Genomic DNA, 27,493 nt, shown 5'->3' on the forward strand with positions numbered 1-27,493 from the left:
CCCTGATAAATGAATAAACTTTTGGGGTGACTCTCGAGAGGAGAATTCTGTGCATAACAGCGGGGTCAGTTGCACGAACCTCCTCCAAGTATGATTGGAATCATGCACAGAGTTCAAAGGCAAGAGCTGCTTCAGGGTCTTGGGGGTCCAAATCCAATCTTTCCGGACGTAAAACGGTTTCCATGTTTTAAAACTTCCAGTCAATAAAATTGATGCACCATCAATAACTCACTCTGAGGCGTAAAAGCGAGATATCGGCTTTTATTGACTGGAAGAATGAACAAGCAGTGAGTGACCACCATACTACATCCTGGAGACAGAGAGGCCGGGCCCAGACCTCAATTGCCTTTATACAGGGGCCTGTGGGAGGAGCCACAGGAGCAGTCAGCGGGGGGGTGTGTCCAGACAGGTATATGTAGTTCACCACAGACACCACTCCACTAATTGGTATATCTTGCTTCTGTATGCCCTCTTGTCACCATCTAAGATTCTGCCAACAATGATTGTATCATCAGCAAATTTATAGATGGCATTTGAGCAATCACATTGAGCACACAGTCATGCGTGTAGAGAGAGTAGAGCAGTGGGCTAAGCACACATCCCTGGGGTGTGCCAGTGTTGATTGTCAGTAAGGTGGAAATTTTATTACCAATCCACACAGATTGTGGTCTTCCAGTTAGGAAGCTGAGAATCCAGGGAGGTACTGAAGCTCAGGTTCTGTAACATTTCAATTGGGTCTGTAGGAGTAATGGTGTTAAATGCCGAGCTATAGTCAAAGAACAGCATCCTGTCATACAGGAAAGATGTAAATAAGGTTGAAAGAGTAAATGGAAAATTTACAAAGATGTTGCCAGGCCTGGAGGACCTGAATTATAACGATGGATTGAATAAGTTAGGACTTTATTCCCCGGAACGTATAAGGCTGAGAAATATTCACGATTATTAGGGGTATGGGCTTTTTCCACTGAGGTTGTGTGGAACTATAACTAGAGGTCATGGGAAAATTGAAAAGTTTAAGGGGAACATGAGGGGAAACTTCTTTACTTAGAGGGTCGTGAGCGTGTGGAACGAGTTGCCATTGCATGTGGTGCATGTGAGCTCGATTTCAATGTTTAAGAGAAGTTTGATCAGTACTTGGATAGTAAGGATGTGGAGGGCGATAGTCCTGGTGCAGGTCAATGGGAGTAGGCATTTTAAAAGGTTCAGCACAGACTAGATAGGCCAAAGGGCCTGTTTCTTTGTTGTACTTTTCTAGACTCTATGACATCTGTAATGTCCTCTTATTTTCAAAGAACAGCGTATCCCTTCCTCTACCATTGGTGCTGCTCTTACCCACATTTCCTACGTTTCATGCACATCTGATCTCACCCCATCTCCCTGCCATCATAGAAAAGATAGGGTGTCCCTTGATCTTAACTACCGTCCCACAAGATTCCGTAACTTTGCAATCTCCAACACAGAATTATCACTAAGCATGCATTTTTCAACCCTCCCTACCTCTCCAGTTTCTGTAGGGATTGCTCCAGATGTGACTCCCTTGTCCACTTGTACCTCCCCACTGATCTCCCTCCTTGCACTTGTTCCTAAAGTGGAACAAGTGCTACACCTCCTCCTAAACAGTCCCTCCAAGTCATGTGACACTTCACTGTGAGCCTGTTGGAGTCACCTACTGTATCCGGTGTTCCTGGAGCAGCATCCTCTACTTGAGTGAGACCTGACATAGAGTTTGAGGACCACTTTGTTAAGCACCTTTACTCTGTCCATTGTAAAACACGGAATCTCCTGCGGGCAACCCATTTCAATTTGACTTCACATTCCCATTCTGACCTGTCTGTCCATGGACTGCTCTACTGCCATGATGAGGCCAAACTCAGGTTGGAGGAGCAACCTCACATTCTGCCCTGGTAACCTTTAACCTGATGGTTTGAGCATCAATTTTGATAACTTCTAGTAATTCATCACCCTTTCCTCCTTTACTCTTTTTCTAGTCCTTATTCTTGTTATCCTCTCATCCCTTCTCTTGTCCTTATCAGCCCATTATTTCCCTTTGTTTCCCCTCATCCCTCTCTTTCTTTGTTGATCAACAGTCCTCTCCTATTGGATTCCTCCTTCTTCAGTCCTCTACTTCTTCTACCTATTCCCTCCCAGCTTCTTACTATATAATCTCTGCCTCACCTGGTCCCACCTATCACCCGAAAACTGCTTCCCCTCCTCTCATTTCCTTATTCTGGCTTCTCCCCCCTTCTTTTCCAGTGCTGATGAAAGATCTTGGCCCGAAACATCAACTGTTTACTCATTTCTATAGATGGTGCCTGACTTGCTGAGTTCCTCCAGCATTTTGTGTGTGTTGCTCAAGATTTCCACCACCCACTGTGCTCGTGAGGAGAGTAGAAGATGTGATTGGTGGTGGAAGCTCTTTGCAGGTGCTGGAAATGATGGTGAATGATTAATTAAAGTTGGAGGCTGGTGGGACAGAAATCGGAGAACCTCTGCCCTGACATTTTCCAATACTTGAATACAGTGCAGGTCCTCTGCTGCTGAATCATATCATTCACTTGTCTTGCTGCCAAACAGCAAAATCCACAGGATGGTAGAAGGTGATTGGTGATTTGAAATCGAAGAATGTATTTGGTGTAAAAGATCAAAAATGTGAATTAATTGAATGAGTCAGTTCTTTTAATGGAAATGGGAGAATGCTATTATAAGCATATGCTAAATCTACTAGCGGTTTTTAATTGATTGCTCTCTATTTGTTACTGTTTTTCAATTATTCATCAGGTCACATTCCCATGTTTTTCAGCTTGTTTTAAAGACCTGTTTGTTGGCCTGGATTTCCCAGGAGATGACTTCCGTCAGTTTCTAGTAGAAGATGAACACAGCTGCCAAAGAGAATGTACAGAGGAGCCTGACTGTCAGTACTTCACCTTTGTAAATGGGTTATATCGCAACGCACGGCAGCGGTGAGTCAAACTCTCAAACAACCCAGGAACAAGGAGCAAAAAAACCCTCAGTTTTGTGTAGAGGATAGCTGACTTGGTTCCTTCATCAATCCTATTCCTCTGGCAATTTTTACCCATTTCTTTTAACTCTACAGGAACGTTTGAAAAGAATTAAAACTTCTTTGCAGTTTCTCTGGCCACTTTGGGAACCAGGTTCACCGATTAGTGGCAACCTCAGAGAAAGTATATGCTGAAATGTTTGATGGTTTTGTAAATATGTCATGGCAGGTCAATATTTTTGCAATATCTGCAATAATTTTGATGCCTCAAAAACTGTGACAATATGTTTGGTGGTGTTGTAAATACTTCAAACTATGTAATTTTTTTTCTCTGATTGTTCTTAGTTACATTTGTTACCTCAAAAAGAGCAAACAAGGAACTCCATCAAAGATAACAACTCTTAAGAACGTTGCATCTGGATTTCCTTTAAGGGAATGTGAGTTCAATAAGTCAGGTATGGCCAATGTGATTTTAACCAGTGAAGAGTGAAATAGAAGATAGCTATCTGTATAAATTACAGTGCTTAATTTATCCAGGTAAGGACCATATCACGTGGTCTAACAAAGCAGCTAGATTAATAAATTCTTGCGGTATAACTCTCATCAATAACACTTAATGAGTTTTGAACCCCATCATTGCAATGTTACAGAATGTAGACATAGAAACAACAGACCCTTCATTGAACTGAAGCTTTTCTGACCATCAAGAAAGTACGTGCAATAATCCTATGCAATCCCCCTTTCCATTTGCTGCAGTTCTATCAACTCCCACCAATGAACATTAGTTGGACAAGGTATGTCCCTGTGGTTTCCCCTATTTGGTTATGGATCAAATTGGAATTTATGGAATTTATTGTGCAAGCTCTTTAATTTTTTTTCCGAATGAACCATCTCAGAATATGTGAGGTATTACTAAATTACTAGGCCCAAGAATTCTCTTTTCATGGTGACTTTAAATAATTATTTAATTGTACTTATAGTTTCAGATCAATAAAGGAAATCCCTAACTATAGTTGGAAACAAACTTCTTGACAAAGTCAGTGGGTTAAATTGAATTGATTTATCTATCTGTACAAGGAATGAGTGACTAGAGATCATCTTCATCCAGTTAGTTCTATCTTAAGTTGCATTTGATTTATTCATAAATCTGGCCCCAGTTTGGCACAGATGGAAGAGGGATGAGTGGAAATAGTGACAGAGGTTTGGAAGTTTCAGGTGGAAGTGTTAAATGCTGAAGATAGTGGAATCTAAAGTGAAGGGAAGATGTGGAATGGGACCAAATTAGGGAGGGTGGGGCAGCCAGTGGAAAGAGTTAGTGGAGAGTGTGGGTAATGGACAGATGGAGTACCTGGAGGAGAGGAAAGAAAATGGGTTATTGGGGGCTGGGGGCTTAGATGTATGTAGGAAGAACTGGGTAGACCAGAAGAAGCGAGAACAGAACAGAGGGATTACGTGTTATTTGATGATGATTATTCCAGCATCCAATAACCTCACCAATCAGGCCATGCCCTCTTTTCACTGCTCCTCTTGGGCTGGAAATAAAGAAGCCTTAGTTCCCACACCATTAAGTTGAGGAACAGTTATTCTACAACTATCAGCCTCCTAAACTGGCAAGGATACCTTCAGTTACCACCACTCTGAACTGATTCTACGACCTACTTTACAGAACTCTACTTCCACTTTCAAAAGGACTCTTTACAACATGTGTTCTCGGGATTAATTTTTATTTGTACAGTTTTTCTTATTTTGTACATTGATTGTACAAAATACAATCAATATAGTCTCTGTGTAGTTGTTTAGTAAAATTTATTGTATTTTTTAAAAATATGTAAATACCTGCAAGAAAATGAATCTCAGGGTTGCATATGGTGACATATTGTATAGGAACTTCGATAGTAAATTTACTTTGAATTTTGAAATTGGAAAATTCAGTGTCCATGGCATCTGATGTGGACTATCCACGTAGAATAGAAGGAGTTATTCCTCTAGTTTGCTTAGTAATTACTTTTAATTATTTGAGTAGCCTCTTGGGGACAACCAAAGGTGCTTTTTCCTTTGTAAAATTAGCTTTTTACGATCCAAAGACAATTCTACTTGAACCTTGGGTACTGCAGGGCTACTCCATCAGAAAGCTGCTCATTGATCAGAATAGCTGGACCGTTGTCGGCGGAGAGCCGGTCAGTATCAGGGGATCCAGCTGTGAGGTTTGAGGAGCCAGCTGAGGTGTCAAAGGGGCTGGTCGGTGTATTGGAGGAGCCGGTCAGGACATTGGAGTATAACTGTGGGAGATTGTGATCACAAGTCTCTGTTGGACAGTGATAATGTAAGTTGCTGCAGGCTATTTGCCTTTGTCTGGTGGGTGGACAGGTGACATGGGAGCTGCATGGCCTTGGTTGTAGTAAGTACTAGGCCTCAAGCCTCAGGCTTGCCTGTTGCTGCAGACCAGGTGAGAGACGTAGAAGCATTTACCATATAACCATATAACAATTACAGCACAGAAACAGGCCATCTCGGCCCTTCTAGTCCATGCCGAACCCTTTCTCTCACCTAGTCCCACCGACCCACACTCAGTCCATAACCCTCCATTCCTTTTCTGTCCATATACCTATCCAATTTTACTTTAAATGACAATATCGAACCTGCCTCTACCACTTCTATTGGAAGCTCGTTCCACACAGCTACCAGTCTCTGAGAAAGAAATTCCCCCTCATGTTACCCCTAAACTTTTGCCCCCTAACTCTCAACTCATGTCTTCTTGTTTGAATCTCCCCTACTCTCAATGGAAAAAGCCTATCCACGTCAACTCTATCTATCGCCCTCATAATTTTAAATACCTCTATCAAGTTCCCCCTCAACCTTCTACGCTCCAAAGAATAAAGACCTAACTTGTTCAACCTTTCCCTGTAACTTAGGTGCTGAAACCCAGGTAACATTCTAGTAAATCTTCTCTGTACTCTCTCTATTTTGTTGACATCTTTCCTATAATTTGGTGACCAGAACTGTACACAATACTCCAAATTCGGCCTTACAATTTTAACATTACATCCCAACTCCTATACTCAATGCTTTGATTTATAAAGGCCAACATACCAAAAGCTTTCTTCACCACCCTATCCACATGAGATTCCACCTTCAGGGAACTATGCACCATTATTCCTAGATCACTCTGTTCTACTGCATTCTTCAATGCCCTACCATTTACCATGTATGTCCTATTTGGATTATTCCTATCAAAATATAGCACCTCACACTTATCAGCATTAAACTCCATCTGCCATCGTTGAGCCCACTCTTCTAACTGCCCTAAATCTCTCCCCAAGCTTTGAAAACATACTTCATTATCCACAATGCCACCTACCTTAGTATCATCTACATACTTACAAATCCAATTTACCACCCCATCATCCAGATCATTAATGTATATGACAAACAACTTTGGACCTAGTACAGATCCCTGAGGCACACCACTAGTCACCGGCCTCCAACCTGACAAACAGTTATCCACCACTACTCTCTGGCATCTCCCATCCAGCCACTGTTGAATCCATTTTACTACTTCAATATTAATACCTAATGATTGAAACTTCCTAACTAACCTTCCATGCGGAACCTTGTCAAAGGCCATATAGACAACATCCACTGCTTTACCCTTGTGAACTTTCCTTGTAACCTCTTCAAAAATTTAATAAGATTTGTCAAACATGACCTTCCACGCACAAATCCATGTTGACTGTTCCTAATCAGATCCTGTCTATCCAGATAATTATATATACCATCTCTAAGAATACTTTCCATTAATTTACCCACCACTGACATCAAACTGACAGGCCTATAATTGCTAGGTTTACTCTTAGAACCCTTTTTAAACAATGGAACCACATGAGCAATATGCCAATCCTCCGGCACCATCCCCATTTCTAATGACATTTCAAATATTTCTGTCAGAGCCCCTGCTATTTCTACACTATCTTCCCTCAAGGTCCTAGGGAATATCCTGTCAGGTTCCGGAGATTTATCCATTTTTATATTCCTTAAAAGCTCCAGTACTTCCTCCTCTTTAATTGTCATAGTTTCCATAACTTCCCTACTTGTTTCCCTTCATATCGTCTGAGCTCAGCTGCGGCCTGGCCTCCTCTGTTGGTGCTGCCCTCCTGTGTTTGAGCAGTGGAATGACAGGCTGGATTGTACATATGTACAATACATACTGCCCAGAGACTGTACCATCAATTGCCAGACATCTGGATCTCACTATATATGTTTTTTTGAGTGAAAATGGTTTTGTGTTTGTTACTTTGAAGCTTGCACTTTTGTCCCAGAGGAATGCTGTCTGAATGTTTTGAATGATAATCAAACTTGATTTGATTTCCTTTACCGTTCTTGCTTTGGAAATCATATCTTCTGTTTTAGTTTCAGAATGCAGAACTGATCTTTCTGAAAACGTGGATTTCCCTGGAAATGATATCACTTGGGTTCTTGCACCTGATGCAAATGTCTGTCAACAAATCTGCACTGATGATCCACAATGTTTATTCTTCACATTTCTGAAGAAGGAATGGACAACAGACCATAGAAGGTATGATGGAAGCTATGTGTGTTAGTAACATGCTTAGACAAAGTTTTCTCAAAATTTTCTCTTTCCTCATGGTGGAATTCAAGTCTGCAATATATTTGCAGTATGATATCAAGAAAAGGACTTCATATTCTTGCTCCATACCTTTGAATTAATTGTCCAACTAATTCCACTCCTCTTCATTTTCTTTTGCTTCATTTTTTTCTCTACTATTTCTCATCTCTCTCTGTAATGAGTTGCCCAGTATGATGTCAATTTTTAAGGACTGTATTTTTTTTTCTTTCTTCCCATGAATGGTTTGTATGCATCCTTATGAGGAATGAACAATTACAGATGTCCTTCAACTTTGTATATCAAGTTGCATTCAGCCTGTTCAGGAATCTGCCAGAGAATCACTTATCAGTAAGCCACAGAGATATCGTACATGTTCAAGTCCAGACTTTCTAAAATGTGAGTTGATAAGTCAAGTGGGATGACCACATTAGCTGATGGAGTCATGATCAATAGTCCTCATTCCAGATTTTCAGGTCCCACCCTCATCCCAACACATGCCAGCAGTAAACCTTTGAACTGCTGACCAGGTCCCAATGCTGTTGCTTTCCCTCTTCTCCACACTTGCTGCCTCAATGACATGTCCACCCAACTCTTTTGATTACATTGGCTGCAGGTGGTGGGGCTTGTCACGGAGATATACAGCATTAAACAAGCTCTTCGTCTCACTGTGTCCATGCGAACCATCAATAGCCCACCTACACTCTTCTTATTTACTTACACTTAGTTTGTTGTCTAGTATCATTTGGTGATTCAAGTGCTCATCCAGAGACATGTGAGTAGATCTGCCTCTACCATCTTCACAGGCAGTGTGTTCCACAATCCAGCTACTGCATGAATGAAAACTACTCGTCTGAACTCTTGCTTGATGGACAAGAGTATTGTCGGTGTGCAAGAAAAAGAGGGAGCATGGGCCTTCCAATTACAGTGAACCCTGAGGGAGGGAGTGAGCAAGGAGGCCGTGAAAGAGTTCGCTTTGAGCAGCTGCCATCTCCTTCCACTGGCTTGGAAGCAGAATGTTTTGACAGAATGGTGTCTATTGTCAGTAATTGTACTATGCAGGGATATGTATGTTCCCCGGCTCATGATTCAGCACTCTGGTATCTGGAATGGGATCCAATCCCATTCCAGAGACTGGAGTGCACACTTCCAAATGAAATCCCAGTTCAGTACTGAGGGACTGTATCTTTACACTAAGCTTGGTCCTCTATTTGGATGGAAGATCATAATCCCAAAGAGATCAAAGAATATCCAGGTGTTCTTTTAGATGTTTTGTGTGATATCAGCCAATTCATCTACAATGCCATCAGGGGTTTCCAACCTTTGTTATGCCATGAACCCCTGCCATTAACTGAGGAGTCCGTGGACCCCTTGTGTATAATAAATTATCTGGTCATCATCACAACATTCTTTGTAGGATCCTGCTCCACCGCAGTTGTTATATTGCTTGATGGCTTCTTAGTTTTGTTTGTCTGCTGGGATTATCAGAGACTTAATGAATTTGTAAATTAATTGCTGGCCCAGAACCTATTACCAGTGAGGAAGAAAGTTTCTTCCAAGGCAGGGGAAATGAAACCGTATTTCATTTTATAGGATCAGTACAATCTCACTGGCATTCTCTATATTTGTTTGCTTGACTGTTGTTTAATTAATATCATAACTGACCATTTTCCAGATTTTACTGTTACCTGAAACAAACTGCAACTGGAACAGTCTCAAGGACAACAAAGTTGTTAAACGTTGTCAGTGGGTTTTCCCTCAAACAGTGCAAGAATCGGAACAGTAGTAAGTAATGAAAAAACTTACAATTTTGTTTCTTCTTTTAGTTGCTTCTTAACATAAATGAGCTCAGGCCATTTTTAAGCTGGCATTTCAGGATCTAGTTATCATATCAAGGCCAGAATCTATTGTCCATCCCTCATTGCCCTTGAGGTCAGTGAGCTACTTTGCTGAACTGCTGTTTTCTGCTGTTGAAGAAAGTGAAGTCTAGGATTTAGACCTGTATGCAAGAAGGACCTGTAATAGTGTTTGTTTATTTATTTTTTATTCAGCGATACAGTGAGGAAGAGGCCCTTCAGGCCCTTTGAGCCACACCACCCAACAATCCCCGACCACGATTTAACCTTAAGCTAATCATGGGACAATTTACAATGACCAATTAACCTACTAACCAGTACATCTTGAGACTGTGATAGGAATCTGGAGCACTCTGAGAAAGCACACATTCCATGGGGAGGACATACAGCAACTCCCGACAGAGGATGCTGGGATTGACCGCTGAGCTCCAATGGGCTGAACTGTAATAGCATTGTGCTAACGGCTGTGTTACTGTGGTACTCATGGGGATGCTGTATCCAGTATCCAGGGAACCAGTAGATGATGATGTTCCCGTGCACCGATCTCTTTTGTTCTCCTTGGTGGTCGGAGTCATGAATTTGAGGGATGCTGTTGAAAGTACCAGGAAGGTCATGTTGTTGTTGCATTTAGTGATCTTGAAGTCAAAATCATTTCCAGTGCCATAAAAAAAGGAACATTTGTGAGAACAACAAGAAACAAATCAAACAACAGTTTTTAGCATTTGTAGGGAAGCAGTGGTGAACTTGAATGTAACACCTTGACATCCTCTGACAAGGCAATTCCCTTTCCTTGACCCTCTTTGCTATTAGGAAATCTCTGGAAGGTCACCTTCCTTATTGGCAGACCTTAATCAGTAAGGACTGTTTACAACATCTTCTCCTCACTCATCATCAACGTAGATGCGCCTCAAGGCTCCCTGCTCCATTTTCTATACACAAATGATCGTGTGGCTAAGCACGCTTCCAACAGCATCTTCAAATTCAGTGACAACCCTACCATTGTTGCACAAATTGCGGGTGGCCAGGAGCAAGCTTCCTGGAATGAGCAAGGTCACCTGGCTGGTCGGTGCTGCAAAAGCAACCTATCAAATGACCTGTCCTGGGCCCAGCAGATTGCTGCAATTACAAGGAAAGTTGCCAACAACTTTACTTTCTGAGGAGGTGAGGGAGTTCGGATGGTCACCTAATACTAACAGACTTCCACAGGTGTACTGTTGGAAGTTTCCTTACTGGTTTGCACCCTGGCCTGGCATGGTAATGGGAATGGGAATGCGTAGGAATGTAAGAAGCTGCATGGAGTAGTGGGCTCTGCCTAATACACCATGAATACATCCCTCCCCACCATTAGTAGTATCTACAGGAGAGTGCCTCAAGAAGAGAACATCTACTTTCTTGTGTATATTGGCTATATTTGATTTTAAATTTGTGATTTCCTACTGAATGCTGCGTGTAAGATGCTATGTATCTGTGATACTGCTGCAATTAGGTTTTTCATTGCACCTGTGCAAGCTTGTAATGTGCTGATGATAATAGACTCAGCTTTGACTTTGAATATTCTCAAGATGTGAAGTCCACAAAGAAGCTGAGAAGTGTATCAGGCAGAGGGCCAAACAGTCATAAAGTGTTCAGGAGTGTACGATCACTGTCAGAAAACTTGCTATTAACAAATGAAGCAAGTGCAGAAACTTCTCTCCATTTAACAACAGGGATCAATGTTGGTAATATCCCAAACATCATCACTGTCTATCTAGGCCAGTATTTTGAATGGGTATGGAGAACTGGTGTTCTGAGGAAATGATTATTATCTAGACGTTTTCTAAATTAATCCAAAATAAACTCACCCTTATTAATTTCCAGTCACTCAGTAATTTGATTTCCTATTTTCTTCAGCTTGTTATAAAAAGATCTTTGATGGCCTCGACTTTCCGGGGAATGACTTCCATCAGTCTGTAGTCGAGGATGAACACAGTTGCCAGCGTAAATGTACCGAGGAGCCTCACTGTCAGTTTTTCACCTTTGTGAAAAAGGAATTTCACAATGAAGTACAGCGGTTAGTCAATCAACCAATATTCTGGCATTCATAAATAATAAGAGCATTCAAATAGAAAAAATTATTCTCAGACCCTTGATCTATAATAATATTTTCTTACATCTTCATGCATTTTTTTCATGCTGAAAATGTTTGTAACTCCACCCATAACTAAAGAGTTTAAAAGATTAATACACTCAGTCCCAGCATCAAAGAAAACAAAAAAAAATTGCTCAAGCTATATAATGATTTTCTGATTGTTTGTAGCTACATTTGTTACCTCAAAAACAATGAAAAAGGAACTCCATCAAGAATAACAGATCTCTCAGGTGTTATGTCAGGATTCTCTTTAAGGAGATGTGAGTTCAGTAACACAGGTATGTCTAGAACTACTTTCCTCTCTTTAGTGTGAAAGCAATGATTCTAAAGTATCTGAGTAGTCAGGGATTCAAAGTTATGGTGAGAAGGCGGGGGAATGGGACTAAAGGGGAGATTGGATCAGCTCATGATGAAATGGCAGAGCAGACTCGATGGGCCGAATGGCTGACTTCTGCTCCTTTGTCTTATGGTCTAAAGTTAAATATAAAAATTCCCTTCATAGAACATAGAATACAGCACAGGAACAGCCCTTAGGCCCTCAATGTTATGCCAAACCAATTAAATTAGTAATCAAATGGCCTGCTAAACGAATCTCTTTTGACTACACAATGTCCATATCCTTCCCTTTCCCTCATATTCATGTGCCTATCTAAAAGTTTGATAAAGTCCTTCTGCCACCACCTAGGCAGCATATTACAGGCACCCACCACCACTCTGTGTAAAAAAAAACTTGACCCTCATATCTCCTTTGAAATTACCACCTCTCATCTTAAGTGCATGTCTTGTGGTATAAAACATTTCAACTCCGGGATAAAGATACTATCTGTCTACTTTATCTATGCTCTCAAAATCTCATAAACCTCTATCAGATCTCACCTCACCTTCCACTGCTCTGGAGAAAACAACTCAAGTTTGTCCACCCTCCCATTATAGCACATGCCCTCTAATCTTGGCAGCATCCTGGTTAAAGTTCTTCTGCACTCTTCCAAAGCCTTGACATCTCTCCTGTAATGGGGCAACCAGAACTGTATGCAATACCCCAGATGTGGCCTAACTTGAGTTTTATTCAAACTGCAACTTCCTGACTTTTCAACTCAATGCCTTGAGTAATAAAGTTCAAATTTGATTGTCATTCAACCATCCATATGGATACAGCCAAATGAAACAGCATATCTCTGGAGCCAAGGTTAAAAACACACTACCAACAGTCATGCACAGCACACAGTACGTAGAGCACTTATAATTATATTACAAAAAATGGTTACTAAAATATATAAAATAACAATTTATTATTATTAATAAATAATTAGACCCTGAGTGTCATGGCCCGTAAATTGATGGTGCATGGATGTTGTTCTGGAGCCATGTTTCTGCAGAACTAGCCCGCAGTTCCTCATTTTGCACAATTGCAACGCAGATGAGCAAAATCCAGCTTGACTTCCACTGAGCGAACACTGGAGGGCAGCACCGAAGGGATATGCCAGCCCCTAACCCAGTGTGCCATCCAATGTCAAACAGACAGTTCCCGTGTCTCCCTCCCTGACAGCCGCAACAGGCAATCTTCAAGCGTGACGGCCTTTTTGTGCGACAACTGAGGCAATGCCTCTCCCCTGGTGTTGGTCTCGCCAGTGAACCAGTGAATTGGTCCTTCAGTGGTCCACATTACCAATGCCTTCTATGGTCTTGGACTTGGAACAAAAACATCCAGGACAATCCCCCGCACCATCTGTTGGACCGGGCTCTGCCCACCGCCTCTGATGTCTTCCTCTCCCGGTGGTTGAAGCAGGCTGCAACATGGTGTGTGTAACAAGTCCAGCTCCACTGCTGTCAAGCAGCCGGCCAATGGGGTAGACTTGCAGTACTCGGTGTTCTTAATATCCAGCAATGTCTTGAAATTGTAAAAAATACATAAAAGTCGAACAATTACTCCTTTGTTTGGAGTCAGGAAGGCCACTGCATCCAAGTGTGCCACCATCTGATCGGAATGGCAAGCACGCCATTAGCCTTTTTAACCATTCTATCAACCTGTGCACTTTGCACTTTCAGCCAAGTAATTTATATAAATCACAGACAGCAAAGATCACAGTACAGATGCCTACAGATCACCACTAATCAAAGACTTCCTTCGACCACTACCAATTCACCATGGATCCCATGCATCTTGATCTTGTGGATGAGCCTCCCATGACGGATGTTGTCAAATGCCTTACTAAAATCCATGTAGATAACACCCACAGCTCTCTCACCACCTTGTCAAAAAACTCTATCAAGATAGTAAAACACAACTTTCCCTGCACAGAGCCACAATGACTCACCCTAATTAGGCCATGGAATTCCAAATGCTCATAAATCCTATCCTTAAGAAGTATCTGCAGTAACTTCCCTATCACTGATAGGGGACTCACCAGTCTGTAGTTTCCAGGATTATCCCTGATTCTCTTCTTGAACAATGGAATGGCATTAACTACTTGTCAGTCCTCCGGGATCTCACCTTTGGCTGGAGGGGACATATAGATTTTGGTCAAGGCCCCAGCAATCTCTTCACTTGCCTCTCTCAAAACCTGGGGTATATCTCTTCAGGCTCTGGGGGCTTATCTGCATTAATACTCTTTAAGAGACCCAATATTACCTACTTCTTTACTTCAAAATGTCCTAGCTTATTAGCTGATCTCCCTATCCTCCACATCCCTCTCCTTGTTAAATACTGATATAAAGTATTCATTAAGGATCTCATCCACATCCTCCACATTCAAACAATGTTCTACCCTTGAATGGTCCTCTCCTCTCTCTAGTTATCAACTTGCTGTTGATAAGATTCTTATCAACAGCAAGACCCCCACTGTTGCTCTGCCTGATTTTACCCTTCCCTGCTGGCATGCAGAATCAGCTACAGTGCCTGTGGCCCGGCTGCAGCTGCTGTGCCCTCATTGGTCACCCCCCCCTTGCAGTATCCAAAGGGGTATACTTGTTGCTGAGGTGAATGACCACTGCACTGACTGCTTACTGCCCTAAATTCTCCTGGTCATCACTCATCTACTCTCTGAAGCTTGCACTCTGAGTGTGACCACCATAGTAAAAGTTTCATCTATGAGGTTTTCAACTTCCTGGATGATCCTGAGTACATCCAGCTCCAGCTTCGGTTCCTTGACATGGTCAGTTAGCTGCTGAGGTTGGGTGTACTTCCCGCAGACATAGTCATCAAGGAGACTGTTAGGTATCCTGAAATCCCACATCTTACACTGCCTTAACTACCACCCTGCGCACACTGATATGTAAACCAAACACTACACATATACTGAAGTGACCTTACCTGTCCTGACCTGCTACTCCCCTGACTCCAACTCTTCTTACCAAAGACTTTAGAACCGAAGCCTCAGTTTTCCACTCTAACAATGCCCACTCCAACAATGGCCACCCTGTGTAAACTTTGCTGCTTTTTATTGGCTGAAGTAAAATTCACTCCCAATGAGTGTATTGTTTTTGAATGGCTCCAATTCTGCTCAGATCCCACTTTCTCATTCACTACTTCTTACTCCACTGATAATTTATCGAAGCATGGCTGAGAGAATGTGATAAACAATGGACCTAACTGACGAATTCATACATTGTGAATGATATCCACAGTTCTCAATTAAATAGTAAAAAAGTCAGCATTTGTATATTGATTCGTGCTTGATGATAAATAAGGTGGCCCAAAATGTCTTTGGTGAGTAACTTCAGGAGATAATATTGGACTGCTCCATGGGAAACTGTGCTGTAGCTGAAGCAGAAGCCTTATGTTTCTTGTGAAGCCAGACTTTTACAGTTGAGATTCACTGTATTGATGATCAATAAACTTCATGTTTTAAAATAATGGGTGTTGTTAACTGTGCATTGCAGCCCATTGTTGTTGGTCACATGGATACAATGTGAATGATCTAATTTGGAATATGCTATTGTTTCTGGGATATCTGATGGGATTTAAATATTGGTATTCAGTTTAATTAAGTAGCGAATTACTTCAAAATTAATTGTAATGAGCTCAAAAGTTTAGATGTGTAGGCCCAAGTGTTATGTAAATCAAAATTGGACATTCACCTGACAAGCCCATAAATAATAATTTTGTTACAGATAATTGATGCAAAATAAATTAATCTCATTTCATTGCAGGATGTGTACCCGAGTTGGCTGTAAACACTGATTTTCCTGGAAATGATATTGAGTCAGTTCTTGCCCCAGATGTCAAGTATTGTCAAAAATTGTGTACCGACCATAAAAATTGTCAGTTTTTCACCTATTTGGCAAGTGATTGGAACACTGACAAACGAAGGTAAATCTATAACTTCATTCAGAAGCTTCAGTGGTTTATGAAAATGTAATACAAAGGTATCACATCCTAAATTGAGACCTGTTTTGTCACAAAAGAAAATAAACATAGTTCAATCTCACAGCGCATTCTTATTCCCTGTCCTGCCCATGTCTGCCTTGTCCACTGGATTCCACTGATGATGTGGTGGTTTCTAAGGGCTTCAGTGAGCATCTTTATGTTGGTTTTGTTACGTACCCCATAACTGGGTGTCTTACCAGCAAAGATAGAAGTGTCCGTTGGAATCTGGTACTATTTTCAAAACAGTGTTTATTAGTAAAAATATACAAATCAATATCAACAATGCAAATATACAGATAATACACGTTAGCAATACTAAACCTAGAAGTGTGGGTATAATAATAATCAATAATAAACAAGCTCTATCGTTGTCTAGGGGATAATGAATTGTCATATGTGAGTATAAAGTTCAGTTCAGTTCATACAGGCTGAGGTAGTTGTTGGTCGATGTGTTGTAATTGTTGGAGAGAGAGAGAGAGAGAGAGAGAGAGAGAGAGAGATCAAACAGTGACAGCCAGTCAAACCTTCCTTTACGATCTTGATCCATCGATGTGTTGTTGTGGCCATTCAGGTATGACCCCTCTGTCCTTTAGCTATACCATTCTTCTATGGTGGACTCGTCACCCAGGCAAGGGTGGACACACACACAAGCCCCCACCAGCCTCGCTATAAACACTGTGAGTTAAAATTGACCGATCCTTCATTCGGTCTCCGATGCCCCACACTTTCTGGTGGGTTCCAACACTTAAGCAGTGCTCACTAGTGTGTCTCTTGGTGCGCCTGAGGGGTGTCTCCCCAGACCTCACTTTTATCCCTACTCACGGGGTCTCAGATGTCAATCAGGTTTGAATGGCTTAGCCCATCAAACCAGCCCACACCGGCTGTCCACTGAGGAGTTTTAATGAACAGAATAGTACCAAGTAAACAGCCCTCTCCGGAGCCGTGAGTCTTACAGGAGTCATAATATGGTCTCTCTCCCCCGGTGTTATCTCACCCTTGTCTGAAGCAAATGTTCCAGTCCCAGTATGTTTTGTTCCATCTCTTTCTCTCTCATTAACAGCCTGGCAACAGTTTTGTAATTCTCCCAGGGGAGGGGGACATGGGCAACCTTGCACCCTTCTGCCCATCAGAGCTGTTCATCCTTTGTAACAGTTTGCTGTTGTGCTATCCATATGTGTAAACTTATGCAAATATGTGAATGCTATGTCAGAGTACTAATTTATAATGAATACTGATTTTGAAATAATTGAAAAGTGCCTAAGATTAGTCACTGGATACGTGATCTAGAGATTGATTGTCAAACACATTCAGCAAAGTTTCCTAAGTCCATAGAAGTCCCAGTGAGAGAGTGTGCAATACTTGATTTGTGATTAGGGAAAGAGTCAGGGCAGCTGACAGGAGTTTCTGGAGGGGAACGTTTTGTATCTAGTGATTATAATGCCATTTGTTTCAAATTAAATATGGAAAGGATAGGTCTGTTGTGTGAGGTGAGATTCTGCTTTGGAGAAAACACAATTTTGATGGCATCAGAAAGGATCTGACAAGTGTGGATTGGGACAAGCTGTTTGCTGGCAAAAGTGTACTTGGTAGTGGGAGGTTTTCAAAAGTAAAATTCTGAGAGTGCAAAGCTTGTATGTGTCTGTGAGAATAAAAGGTAAAGATAACAGGTTTAAGGAACCTTGGTTTTCAAGAGATATTGAGGCCTTGGTTAAGAACAAGAAAGGAAGTGCGTAGCTGATTGGAAAAAATGAGGTGCTTATGGAGTATAAGGAATGCAAGAGAACACTTAAGAAAGAAATCAGGAGGACTAAAAAAAGGCATGAGGTTACCCTAGCAGACAAGGTGAAGGAGAATCCTAAAAGATTCTACAGTATGTTAATAGCAAAAGGATTGCAAGGGACAAAATTGGTCCTCTGGAAAAACAGAATGCTAACCTATGCATGGAGTCAAAAGAGATGGGGGAGATCTTAAATGGATTTTTTTTTTGTTTTTTTTGGGTTTTTTAAAAACTTCATTTGAAAGCTTTTGATAGGAAATTTAAACTCTATTTCTCTCACTAAAGATGCTGCTTGACCTGAGCTATATAAGCATTTTTTGTTTTTATTTCAGATTTCCAGTGTCTGAAGTTTAGGTTTAATTTTCAGTAAAATTATTACATTGAGTTTAGCAAAATGATTCTCATATTATATTTCAGATTTTATTGTTATCTTAAAAACAACGCAAAAGGGGAACCATCAACTGTAACAAAGTTGCAGAATGCTGTCTCAGGCTATTCCCTGAAAAAATGCAAGGCATATGACTGTAAGTCAAACATTGACAAACTGTTGTACAATTCTAGTTGGTATTTGCTGCTTGACTTATTTCTATAAGAAATAATGTATTGCAATGTAGGTGTAAATTTTGAGAGGTATTTCCCTCTGCAATGCTCATACTGGGAGGCATGATTTTAAGGAGATTGGAGGGGAATATTTGTTACACAGACTAGTAGGTGCATGAGATAGACAGAGATACATTAGTGACGTTTATGAAAGTCTCAGTTTGACACATGGATGATGGAAGAATGGAGGGCTCTATGTGCGGGATGGGTTAGACTGATCTTCGAGTAGATTGTAAGGTTGGCACAATACTGTGGGCCAAAGGGCCTGTACTGTGCTCTAATGTTCTATATTATATGTTTTCTGCAATGTTTACACTTTAATCTTTAAACATGTTTACTCTTAGTCTTTAGGCAAGATAAGAACCTGCAAGTTCACATTGTCCCACATGGCCCAGTGTGAGTGGGAATCAAAGAAATGAGTCCATGACTCTAAATAAGGAATATGTTAAGTCTTGTGTGTAGCATAATGAAGTACCCCAAGCATTTCAATCAAGGATATAATTTTACACATTGTAGCCTAGAGAAGGGCATGCATGTCTCAAAAGGATATCCAAGTTATGAATTTACTATCAAAGTATATTACAAAAGTAGCTGATTACATGAGGAAATTATGTTTGGTTAGAAGTTTGAAATTTTGGGATCTGCTTGTTTGGCACACCCTAATTGGGATCAGTAGTTTGGCACTTCCATCACTATATGTAGGGGATTAAGCTGTAAACAAGTGAGTCTTTACTTGTGGACTCACAGGAACTGCCACCTAGGTTATTTCACAGCACTGCAGGGTTCGGGAGATGTTCAGTAATGGGAAACAAAGGCCTTTTTTCCTTGGAACGTAGGAAAACAAGGGGAGGTTTAATAGAGATATTCAAAATCATGAGCAGTATAGATAGGATAAAACAAGCAAGCTTTTTCCATTGAGGTTGAGTGAGACTAGAACAATAGACAATAGGTGTTGGAATAGGCCATTCGGCCCTTCGAGCCAGCACCGCCATTCACTGTGATCATGGCTGATCATCCACAATCAGTACCCCGTTCCTGCCCTCTCCCCATATCCCTTGACTCCACTATCTTTAAGACCTCTGTCTAACTCTTTCTTAAAGGCATCCAGAGAATTGGCCTCCACTGCCAATTAACCTATAGGTCGTAGGTTAAGGGTGAAAGGTGAAATATTTAAAGGGGTAACTGAGAGGGAGCTTCTTCACTCAAAGAGTGGTGTGTGTGTGAAATGAATAGCCAGTGGAAATGATGGATGCAGGTTCAATTACAACATTTAAGCAAAATTTGGATAAGTACATGGATAGAAGATGTTTGGAGGGCTATGGTATAGGTGTGTGTAACAGGACTAGCTAGAATAACCATTCAGCATGGACTAGATGGCCAAGGGGCCTGTTTCTGTGCTGTATGATTCCATGATGCATATCAAGAGCAAGTACCTGTAGATAACTAGGGCGAGGATAGAACCACTCAAAGATAAAGGAGGGATCATGTGCTTTGTGGTGGATGATGTAAGCGAGGACTTAACCGAGGTATTGATTAAAGAGAATGTTGTGGTGGATAGTAAGCATTTGGAAAATGACAGCCTAATTAGGAACAGTCAGCATGTCTTGCTAACTTGATTGAGGTTTTCAAAGAGGTGATGAAGGTAGAACTGTGTATGTAGTCTACATTGGATTTGGTCAGGTATTTGACAAGGTCCCTCTCAGTGGGTTCATCCAGAACATTAGGATTCATGGGATTTATGGTGACTTAAGTGTTTGGATGCAGAATTGGCTTGCCCATAGAAGGTAGGGAGTGGTGGTTAATGGAACTTATTCTGGCTGATGTCTGTGATAACGATGATCCATAGAGGTGAAAACTGGAACCTCTGCTGTTTTGTGATATACGTACAGTGTATAAAAAATCTTGGATAAAAATGTGGATAAGTTTCCAGATGATACAAATATTGGTGGTTTTGTGGATAGTGTCGAGGACAATCAAAGGACACAGTGGGAAATAGATCAGTTGCTGATTTAGGCAGAGAAATGGCTGATGGAGTTTAATGAAGCCATATGTCATGGTGTTACATGCTGTGAAATCAAATGTAAAGGACAGTACACAGTTAACAGCAAAACCTTTAACATTGTTGAGATACAAAGAGGTCTTGGGGTTGAAGTCCTTGAAAATTACTACATAAGTTGCTTTTATTAGTTGAGGCATTGAGTTCAGGAGTTGGAAAGTTATCTTGCAGCTTCATAAAACTCTGGTTAGGCCACATCTGCTGTAATACATTCAGCTCTGCCCTTACCATGAGAAGAAGGAAGTAGAGTCTTCAGAGAGAGTGCAGAAGAGGTTTACCACGATGCCATCTGGATTCGAGGGCATGTGCTATAAGGAGAGGTTGGATAAAATTTGTTTGTTTTCTCTGGAGTGGTGGAGGCTGAGGAGAGATCTGATGAAAGTTTATAAGATCATGAGGCACATAGGGGAGACGTCCCGTGTTGTATTCCCAGTGTCCAAATGTCTGATACTTGAAGGCATGTTGTTAAAATGAAAGGGCAAAGAGGGTGTGTGGGGAAAATTTTTTACACAATGTTGAGAGTCTGAATGTGCTGTGCAGGTGGTGATGGAGCAAGCATGATAGAGAGACTTCAAAGACTCTTAGGCACAGGAATATGCAGAGAATGGAGGGGTATGCAGATAGTGTAGGCAGAAGAGATTAGCTTAGCTAGTTTGTACCATTATGAGCTGATGGTCCTCTTATTCTGTTATTTATCAGATCAGTTTCTATGTTTTTCAGCTTGTTTTAAAGACCTGTTTGTTGGCCTGGACTTCCCAGGAGATGACTTCCGTCAGTTTGTAGTAGACGATGAACACAGCTGCCAAAGAGAATGTACAGAGGAGCCTGACTGTCAGTACTTCACCTTTGTAAATGGGTTATATCACAACGCTCGGCAGCGGTGAGTCAAACTCTCAAACAACCCAGGAACAAGGAGAAATAAATCTCAGTTTTGTGTCATGTATGGAAGTTTTGGATACTTCATCAATCCTATTCCTCTGGCAATTTTTACCCATTTCTTTTTTAACTCTACAGGAATGATTGCCAAGGGTTAAATTTCTCTGGAGTGTGCATGACCAGTTCAAGAACTAAGTTCAGTTTTTAGTGGCACTCTGAGAGAAACTATGTGCAGAAATATTTGATGGATTTGTAAATATTTCACAGCAGGTCACTTTCTGAAATAATTTTGATTCCTTAAAAAGAGTGATAGTATGTTTGGTGATTTTGTAGCTATTTCAAATGATGCATTTTTCTTCTGATTGTTCATAGTTATATTTGCTACCTCAAAAAGAGTGAACAAGGAACACCATCAAAGATAACAACTCTGGAGAATGTTGTATCTGGATTTCCTTTAGGGGAATGTGCATTCAATAAGTCAGGTATGGCCAGAATAATTTTACTTAATAAGGTGAAATAGAAGACTGCTGATTATCTTCATGGTGCTATATTCTATCTTCCTTATTTGTTTAAGTTATCCATGAAAGGATGATATTAATGGAGTATAAACGAGGAGCTAAATTAATGAATTCATGCCATATAATTCTTATCCATAATATTTAATCAATTGAGCAGTTTTGCTGTTTGGAATTGTAAAGGCAACAGACTCTTTGGCCCACTAAATGGGTTCTGTCTGTCAAGTAAGTTAATGCACTAATCTTATACTCTCCCACTTTCCTACCAGCTCCAATTAAATACTACCATTCAAATTCACATTTGGGGTAATTTTCAGTGGAAATTTAACCTAGCAACCAGCATTTCTTCAGGTCATAGTAGCAAAATGGAGAAGCTGAAGGAAATCCACATGATGTCTGGAAGAACGTGCAGACTCCAAATGGTCAGCACTGGAGATTAGGATTGAGTGAGAGTTACTGAAACTGTGAGGCAGTGAAGCTACCCACTGTACCACTGTATTGTCCTTACACAAGCATTTATAGTACACTAAGAGTTGTGAGCCTTGTTTAAATAATTGTTAGGATTTATTGGTTGATAGATCAGGTGCATCCCTCATTTGTGTTCTCATTATTCCTTGACAATACCCCTGCATTTTCTTATAATTAGTATAGAAAAATATAAATAGGCAGTACAATACTTTTTAAGTTGACAAAGCCACATGACCAAAATCATATGGTTATGAAGTTACAAAGTAGAACCTAAAAGGGAATCACGGGCACTTTATTTTTTGCTTTATCTGTAGTCTTCCTGAGAGTGTTATTTAGCTGCATAGAGCAGTAGATTTCTCGAATCCTTGATACCTCAATATAATGGATACTATTTTTGTTTGGGTCGTTATGAATTTTGTTTCATGTTATCTGGGCTACTGAAGTTCTGTGGTTCATTTCATTGATATTGGCATGGAATTGAATTGAATTGAATTGAGTTTAGTTCTTACATCCTTCACATGAGGAGTAAAAATCTTTCTTACGTCTCCGTCTAAATGTGCAATCATAGTAATTTAAAAACATAGAAATATAGAAAACCTACAGCACAATACAGGCCCTTCAGCCCACAATGCTGTGCCGAACATGTACTTACTTTAGAAATTACCTAGGGTTACCCATAGCCCTCTATTTTTCTAAGCTCCATTTACCTGTCCAGGAGTCTCTTAAAAGACCCTATTGTATCTGTCTCCACCAATGTCGCCAGCAGCCCATTTCATGCACTCACCACTCTCTGTGTAAAAAAAAAACTTACCCCTGATATCTGCTCTGTACCTGCTTCCATGCACCTTAAAACTGTGCCATCTCGTGTTAGCCATTTCAACCCTGGGGAAAAGCCTCTGACTAGCCACATGATCAATTCCTCTCATCATCTTATACACCTCTTTCAGGTCACCTCTCATCCTCTGTCGCTCCAAGGAGAAAAGGTCAAGTTCACTCAACCAATTATAATAATTTATAATAAATAGAGCAGTCAATGTAACATAGAGATACACTCAGATCAGTGTGAGTTAATCAGTCTGATGGCCTGGTGGAAGAAGCTGTCCTGGAGCCTGTTGGTCCTGGCTTTTATGCTGTGGTGCTGTTTTCTGGATGGTAGCAGCTGGAATAGATTGCGGTTGGGGTGACTTGGGTCCCCAATGATCCTTTGGGCCCTTTTTTCACACCTTTTTTAAATGTCCTGAATCATGGGAAGTTCACAACTACAGATGTACTGGGCTGTCCGCACCGTTGTCTACAGAAGGGAGGTACAGTTCCCATACCAGGCAGTGATGCAGCCAGTCAGGATGCTCTCAATTGTGCCCCTGTAGAAAGTTCCTAGGATTTGGGGGCCCATACCAAACTTTCTCAACTGTCTGAGGTGGAAGAGGTGCTGTTGTGCCTTTGTCACCACACAGCCGGTGTGAACAGACCACATGAGGTCCTCACGAGGAACTTAAAGCTGTTTACCCTCTTAACCCCAGATTCATTGGTGTCAATAGGGGTTAGCCTGTCTCCATTCCACCTGTCATCCACAACCAGTTCCTTTGTTTTTGCAACATTGAGGGACACTGCATGTAAAACATTCTTAATATAGCTGGAGATTGTTGCGTGTTAGCTTTATAGAACTTTATCTTCATGTCATGTTTGATCATTTTGGAACTGACATTTCACAATACTTCTGTCATGGTCCCGATCGTTAATTTCCCAAATTGATTCCAAATCTCTTCAATAATGGCACGCCTGGTTTCCATCAAAGACTCGGTATAAGAACCTTTATGTCACAACCACTAGTTGCCAGTTCGTTGGTCTTTTTTTTCCTGTGAGTAAACTACTATTCCCAATCGCTCAGAACTGTTTGTTCTATGTTTCGCTCCAGTTTCAAGGTTTACCTATGAGACTCCATTTCTCTGAGACAAGGCTCCATGTCAAGTAAAAGCTCTGTGTCAAGGTTCCATATCAGGGCTCTATGTCAAGATCCCTCCTGCTTGCTGTTCGGTGTTTAGGCCCGTGTGAACATCCGAACTCAATCTCCATGCCTGTGTCCTGCAGTTGGGTTTGCTTCAGTCGCTCATTGCAGCAACTTCATTTGTAAAGTGACAAACGTATCTCCCTCAGTTCTACGACTTTTGTAGCTCTGACCTTGTACTTCAATATTTTCTTCTGGTTTTATAATGTTCTCATATGTCTTCTTGCATGAGATGTAATATTGAAATGAGCTAAGCACAATTACTAAAAATAACAATAATGAGAAATCCTACAGTGGCTGGAAATCCAAAGCAACACACACACAATGCTGGAGGAACTCAGCAAGCCAGGCAGCTTCTAGGGAAATGAATAAACAGTCAATGTTTGAGGCCAGGACTTTTTTTCAGTACTGGAAAGGAAAGGGGAAGATTAATGTTGTTACTAAAGAAACACAGCTGGGTCAAATTTTGTATATTATCTCTGATATTAAATTAATTGTCTATCAACATAGCAGCCCATTGTATGGGCAATTTGATTTTCTTTCCACTAATTTCAATGAAAGCAAACTTGTTTATTTTGTGAGCAACAAAATAAGCTATTTTGTAAAATTTTCTTTCTGCAGTGTGTCCAGTGATAGATATAGCCTGGGAAGTAAAATCACAAATCATATGGTTTGGAGAACATTGGCTCAGCAGTTCATGGGGCCCTCGGGGTTGCCTGATGCATTTTGTTGTGAATTCACTGGTGGATAACTCATTGATTGCACAGGTATCACATGTCATAATGTGGAACGACAAAGGAAAATAGCAAATGTAAATGTGGGGCAAATAGTAAATGTGGGGCCAGGCCTAGATTCACAGGTTTGCTGGGGAGACATGCCTAGCCTTTCTGAGTTGGGTTGATAGAGCATTGTTCAGGGGAAAGACAATGGGAGTGGGGTCATATTGGAGAGGAATTATATTAAGAATCAGGACCAGAGATTCTGTCATCCAGCAGTATATGGCTGGGGTGAAAGGAAGAGATTTGGGACTATGAGGAGAGCAGAATAGTGATTTAGTGATCGTACTTAGTTTGTGTTCTGAGAACACGATGTGTCTTGTCGTGTGATAATGTAACCAATATAATTGCATTCTAATCCTAGAGAAGTCAACTTTCAAACACAGGTTTGAAAAAAATAAAGATGCCAAATATTTTTAATTTTAGTTTTTGCTTTGTTAAATCATATGTTGTTTTAATTAGTTTCAGAATGTCAAAGAGATCTTTCCGAAGACATAGATTTCCCTGGAAATGATATCACCTGGGTCCTTGCACCTGATGTAAATGTCTGTCAACAACTGTGCACTGATCATCCCCAATGCTTATTCTTCACATTTGTGAAGAGAGAATGGAGCACAGACCACAGAAGGTATTATGGAAGCTGTATGTTTTGTAATGTGTTGGTACTGAAAGATTTCTCAAAAAAATTCTCTTTATTGATAGTGAAATTCCAGTTTGCAATTGAATTCCAACATGATATGAAGAAATTGAGCTCATTTGGCCCAATATTCTGCTCAATGTCTTTGGAAGGAGGTCCAATTAATCCTACTCCACTTCAGTTACCCATATCTCTTGCCACTTTTTTTTTCTCCCCATTTTTCATTTCTCTCTGTAATATGTAGCCCTGTTTTGGATTTTCTGTCAGAAATATGTTTTTTCTTTCTTATGTTGGATTAATTTACTTGTATTCATCCTTGGGAGGAATGGGAGGTATCCCTTATCCTTTTTCATTTACTTGTACATTAAGTTGCTTTCAGCATCTTTAAGAATCTGACCACAGAAATACTTGTTCCATCAACAGCAAGCTATTGACAACATATACATGCACAGGCAGTCCCAGATGTGAATTGACGAGCCAAGGGGGAGGGGGGAACACAACATTGGCTGATGAAGTTGTAGGCCTCATTCTGTCTGCAAAAGTTTCAAATCCCTGCCCTCAATTCAACACTTGCTATTACAAAACTATTGAACTGCCAACCCTGTGCAAATGCTGTTGGTTTCCTCTTCTGTACTCTTGCTGTGTATGGTAAAGGTTGATCTAACTGCAGGTGATTTGGCTTGTCATGGTGTCATACAGCAGAGTAACAGGCCCTTGGCCCAACTATGTCCATTCTGACTTTCAATTACCCTTTTATACTAATCCCATTTACCAACACTTCAATTGTACTCAAATATTGCTTGACAATTCAAGTGCTCATCCAGGTGCATAGACATATTGTGAGTGGACCTGTGTCGACCAGCCTCTGAGGCAGTGTGTACTACAATCCACCCACCGTGTGGGTGAAAAATCCCTGTCTGAATTCCCGAACTCTTGCATGACAGATAATAATTCTAGTGCACGTAAGAGGCAGGGAGAGAAAGAGGGAGTACAAATCTTTTAGTTCTGATGAGTCCTGAGGTAAGGAGAGAGCAAGGAGGCAGTGCAAAATTATCTTTCTCAGCAGCTGCCATCTCCCTCCTACAGGATCTTCTAACAGGTTGATGTCCATTGTCAGGAATTGTACTATGTTGGGTTTGTATGCATTCCCCACTCATGGTTCCGCAGGCTCTGGGGTCCGATCCCGCTCCTGACACACGAGTTCTACTTGAAGCTCCATGTATCACCGAGGGAAGGCCATCTTTAAACAAGTGCCTAGTTTTTTTATTCCAGTTGGAAAAAAATGACCCCATTTTTGAAGTCCTGTTTAATATCAACCCAATCATCTGCAACACGATAATAAATAATCTGTCCATCCTCACAATGCTATTTGTAGGATCTTGCTCCACAGTGGTTTGATGGCTCTTCAGCATTTGCTGATTGCTGGGTTTGTTAGGAATTTAAATGATGGAAATGTAGTTGCATTGGTAGCTTATTTTAGATGCTGTGAAATAGTTGGTACCTATTACCTTTGAGGGAACGATATCTTCCAAAGACTGGGAAATGAAATTGTATTGGTATTTGGAAAGTGATTAGAATTTCATTGGACTTTCCTACATTTATTTGGTTGACAGTGGATTAATCTTCATTACAACTGAATATTTTCCAGATTTTACTGTTACCTAAAGCAAACTGCAACTGGAGCAGTATCAAGGACAACAAAGTTACAAAACGTTGTAAGTGGATTTTCCCTCAAACAGTGCAAGAATCTGATCAGTCGTAAGTAAATATTAAAACATTTTTAAATTTGTTTTTTCCTTTAGGTGGTTTCTTCA

The 27,493-nt window shown here is 40.8% G+C and overlaps 1 protein-coding gene across 4 annotated transcripts in view; it reads left to right on the forward strand.

The window, feature by feature from the left end:
* Positions 1-27,493, forward strand: part of LOC140737843 (uncharacterized) — a 185,607-nt gene that overhangs the window by 66,846 nt on the left and 91,268 nt on the right. For 3 of the 4 annotated variants that reach the window (XM_073064541.1, XM_073064542.1, XM_073064543.1), the window contains 12 exons: positions 2,801-2,960; positions 3,344-3,453; positions 7,406-7,571; positions 9,295-9,404; positions 11,366-11,525; positions 11,772-11,881; positions 15,753-15,912; positions 18,164-18,270; positions 21,123-21,282; positions 21,651-21,760; positions 25,505-25,670; positions 27,328-27,437. In XM_073064541.1, the coding sequence (XP_072920642.1) occupies positions 2,801-2,960; positions 3,344-3,453; positions 7,406-7,571; positions 9,295-9,404; positions 11,366-11,525; positions 11,772-11,881; positions 15,753-15,912; positions 18,164-18,270; positions 21,123-21,282; positions 21,651-21,760; positions 25,505-25,670; positions 27,328-27,437 (1,629 nt within the window). The remainder of the gene's footprint in view (positions 1-2,800; positions 2,961-3,343; positions 3,454-7,405; positions 7,572-9,294; positions 9,405-11,365; positions 11,526-11,771; positions 11,882-15,752; positions 15,913-18,163; positions 18,271-21,122; positions 21,283-21,650; positions 21,761-25,504; positions 25,671-27,327; positions 27,438-27,493) is intronic. The other variant, XM_073064544.1, reaches the window with a different exon arrangement.

Source organism: Hemitrygon akajei, chromosome 13 (assembly GCF_048418815.1).
Source record: "Hemitrygon akajei chromosome 13, sHemAka1.3, whole genome shotgun sequence".
Lineage (NCBI taxonomy): Eukaryota > Metazoa > Chordata > Chondrichthyes > Myliobatiformes > Dasyatidae > Hemitrygon > Hemitrygon akajei.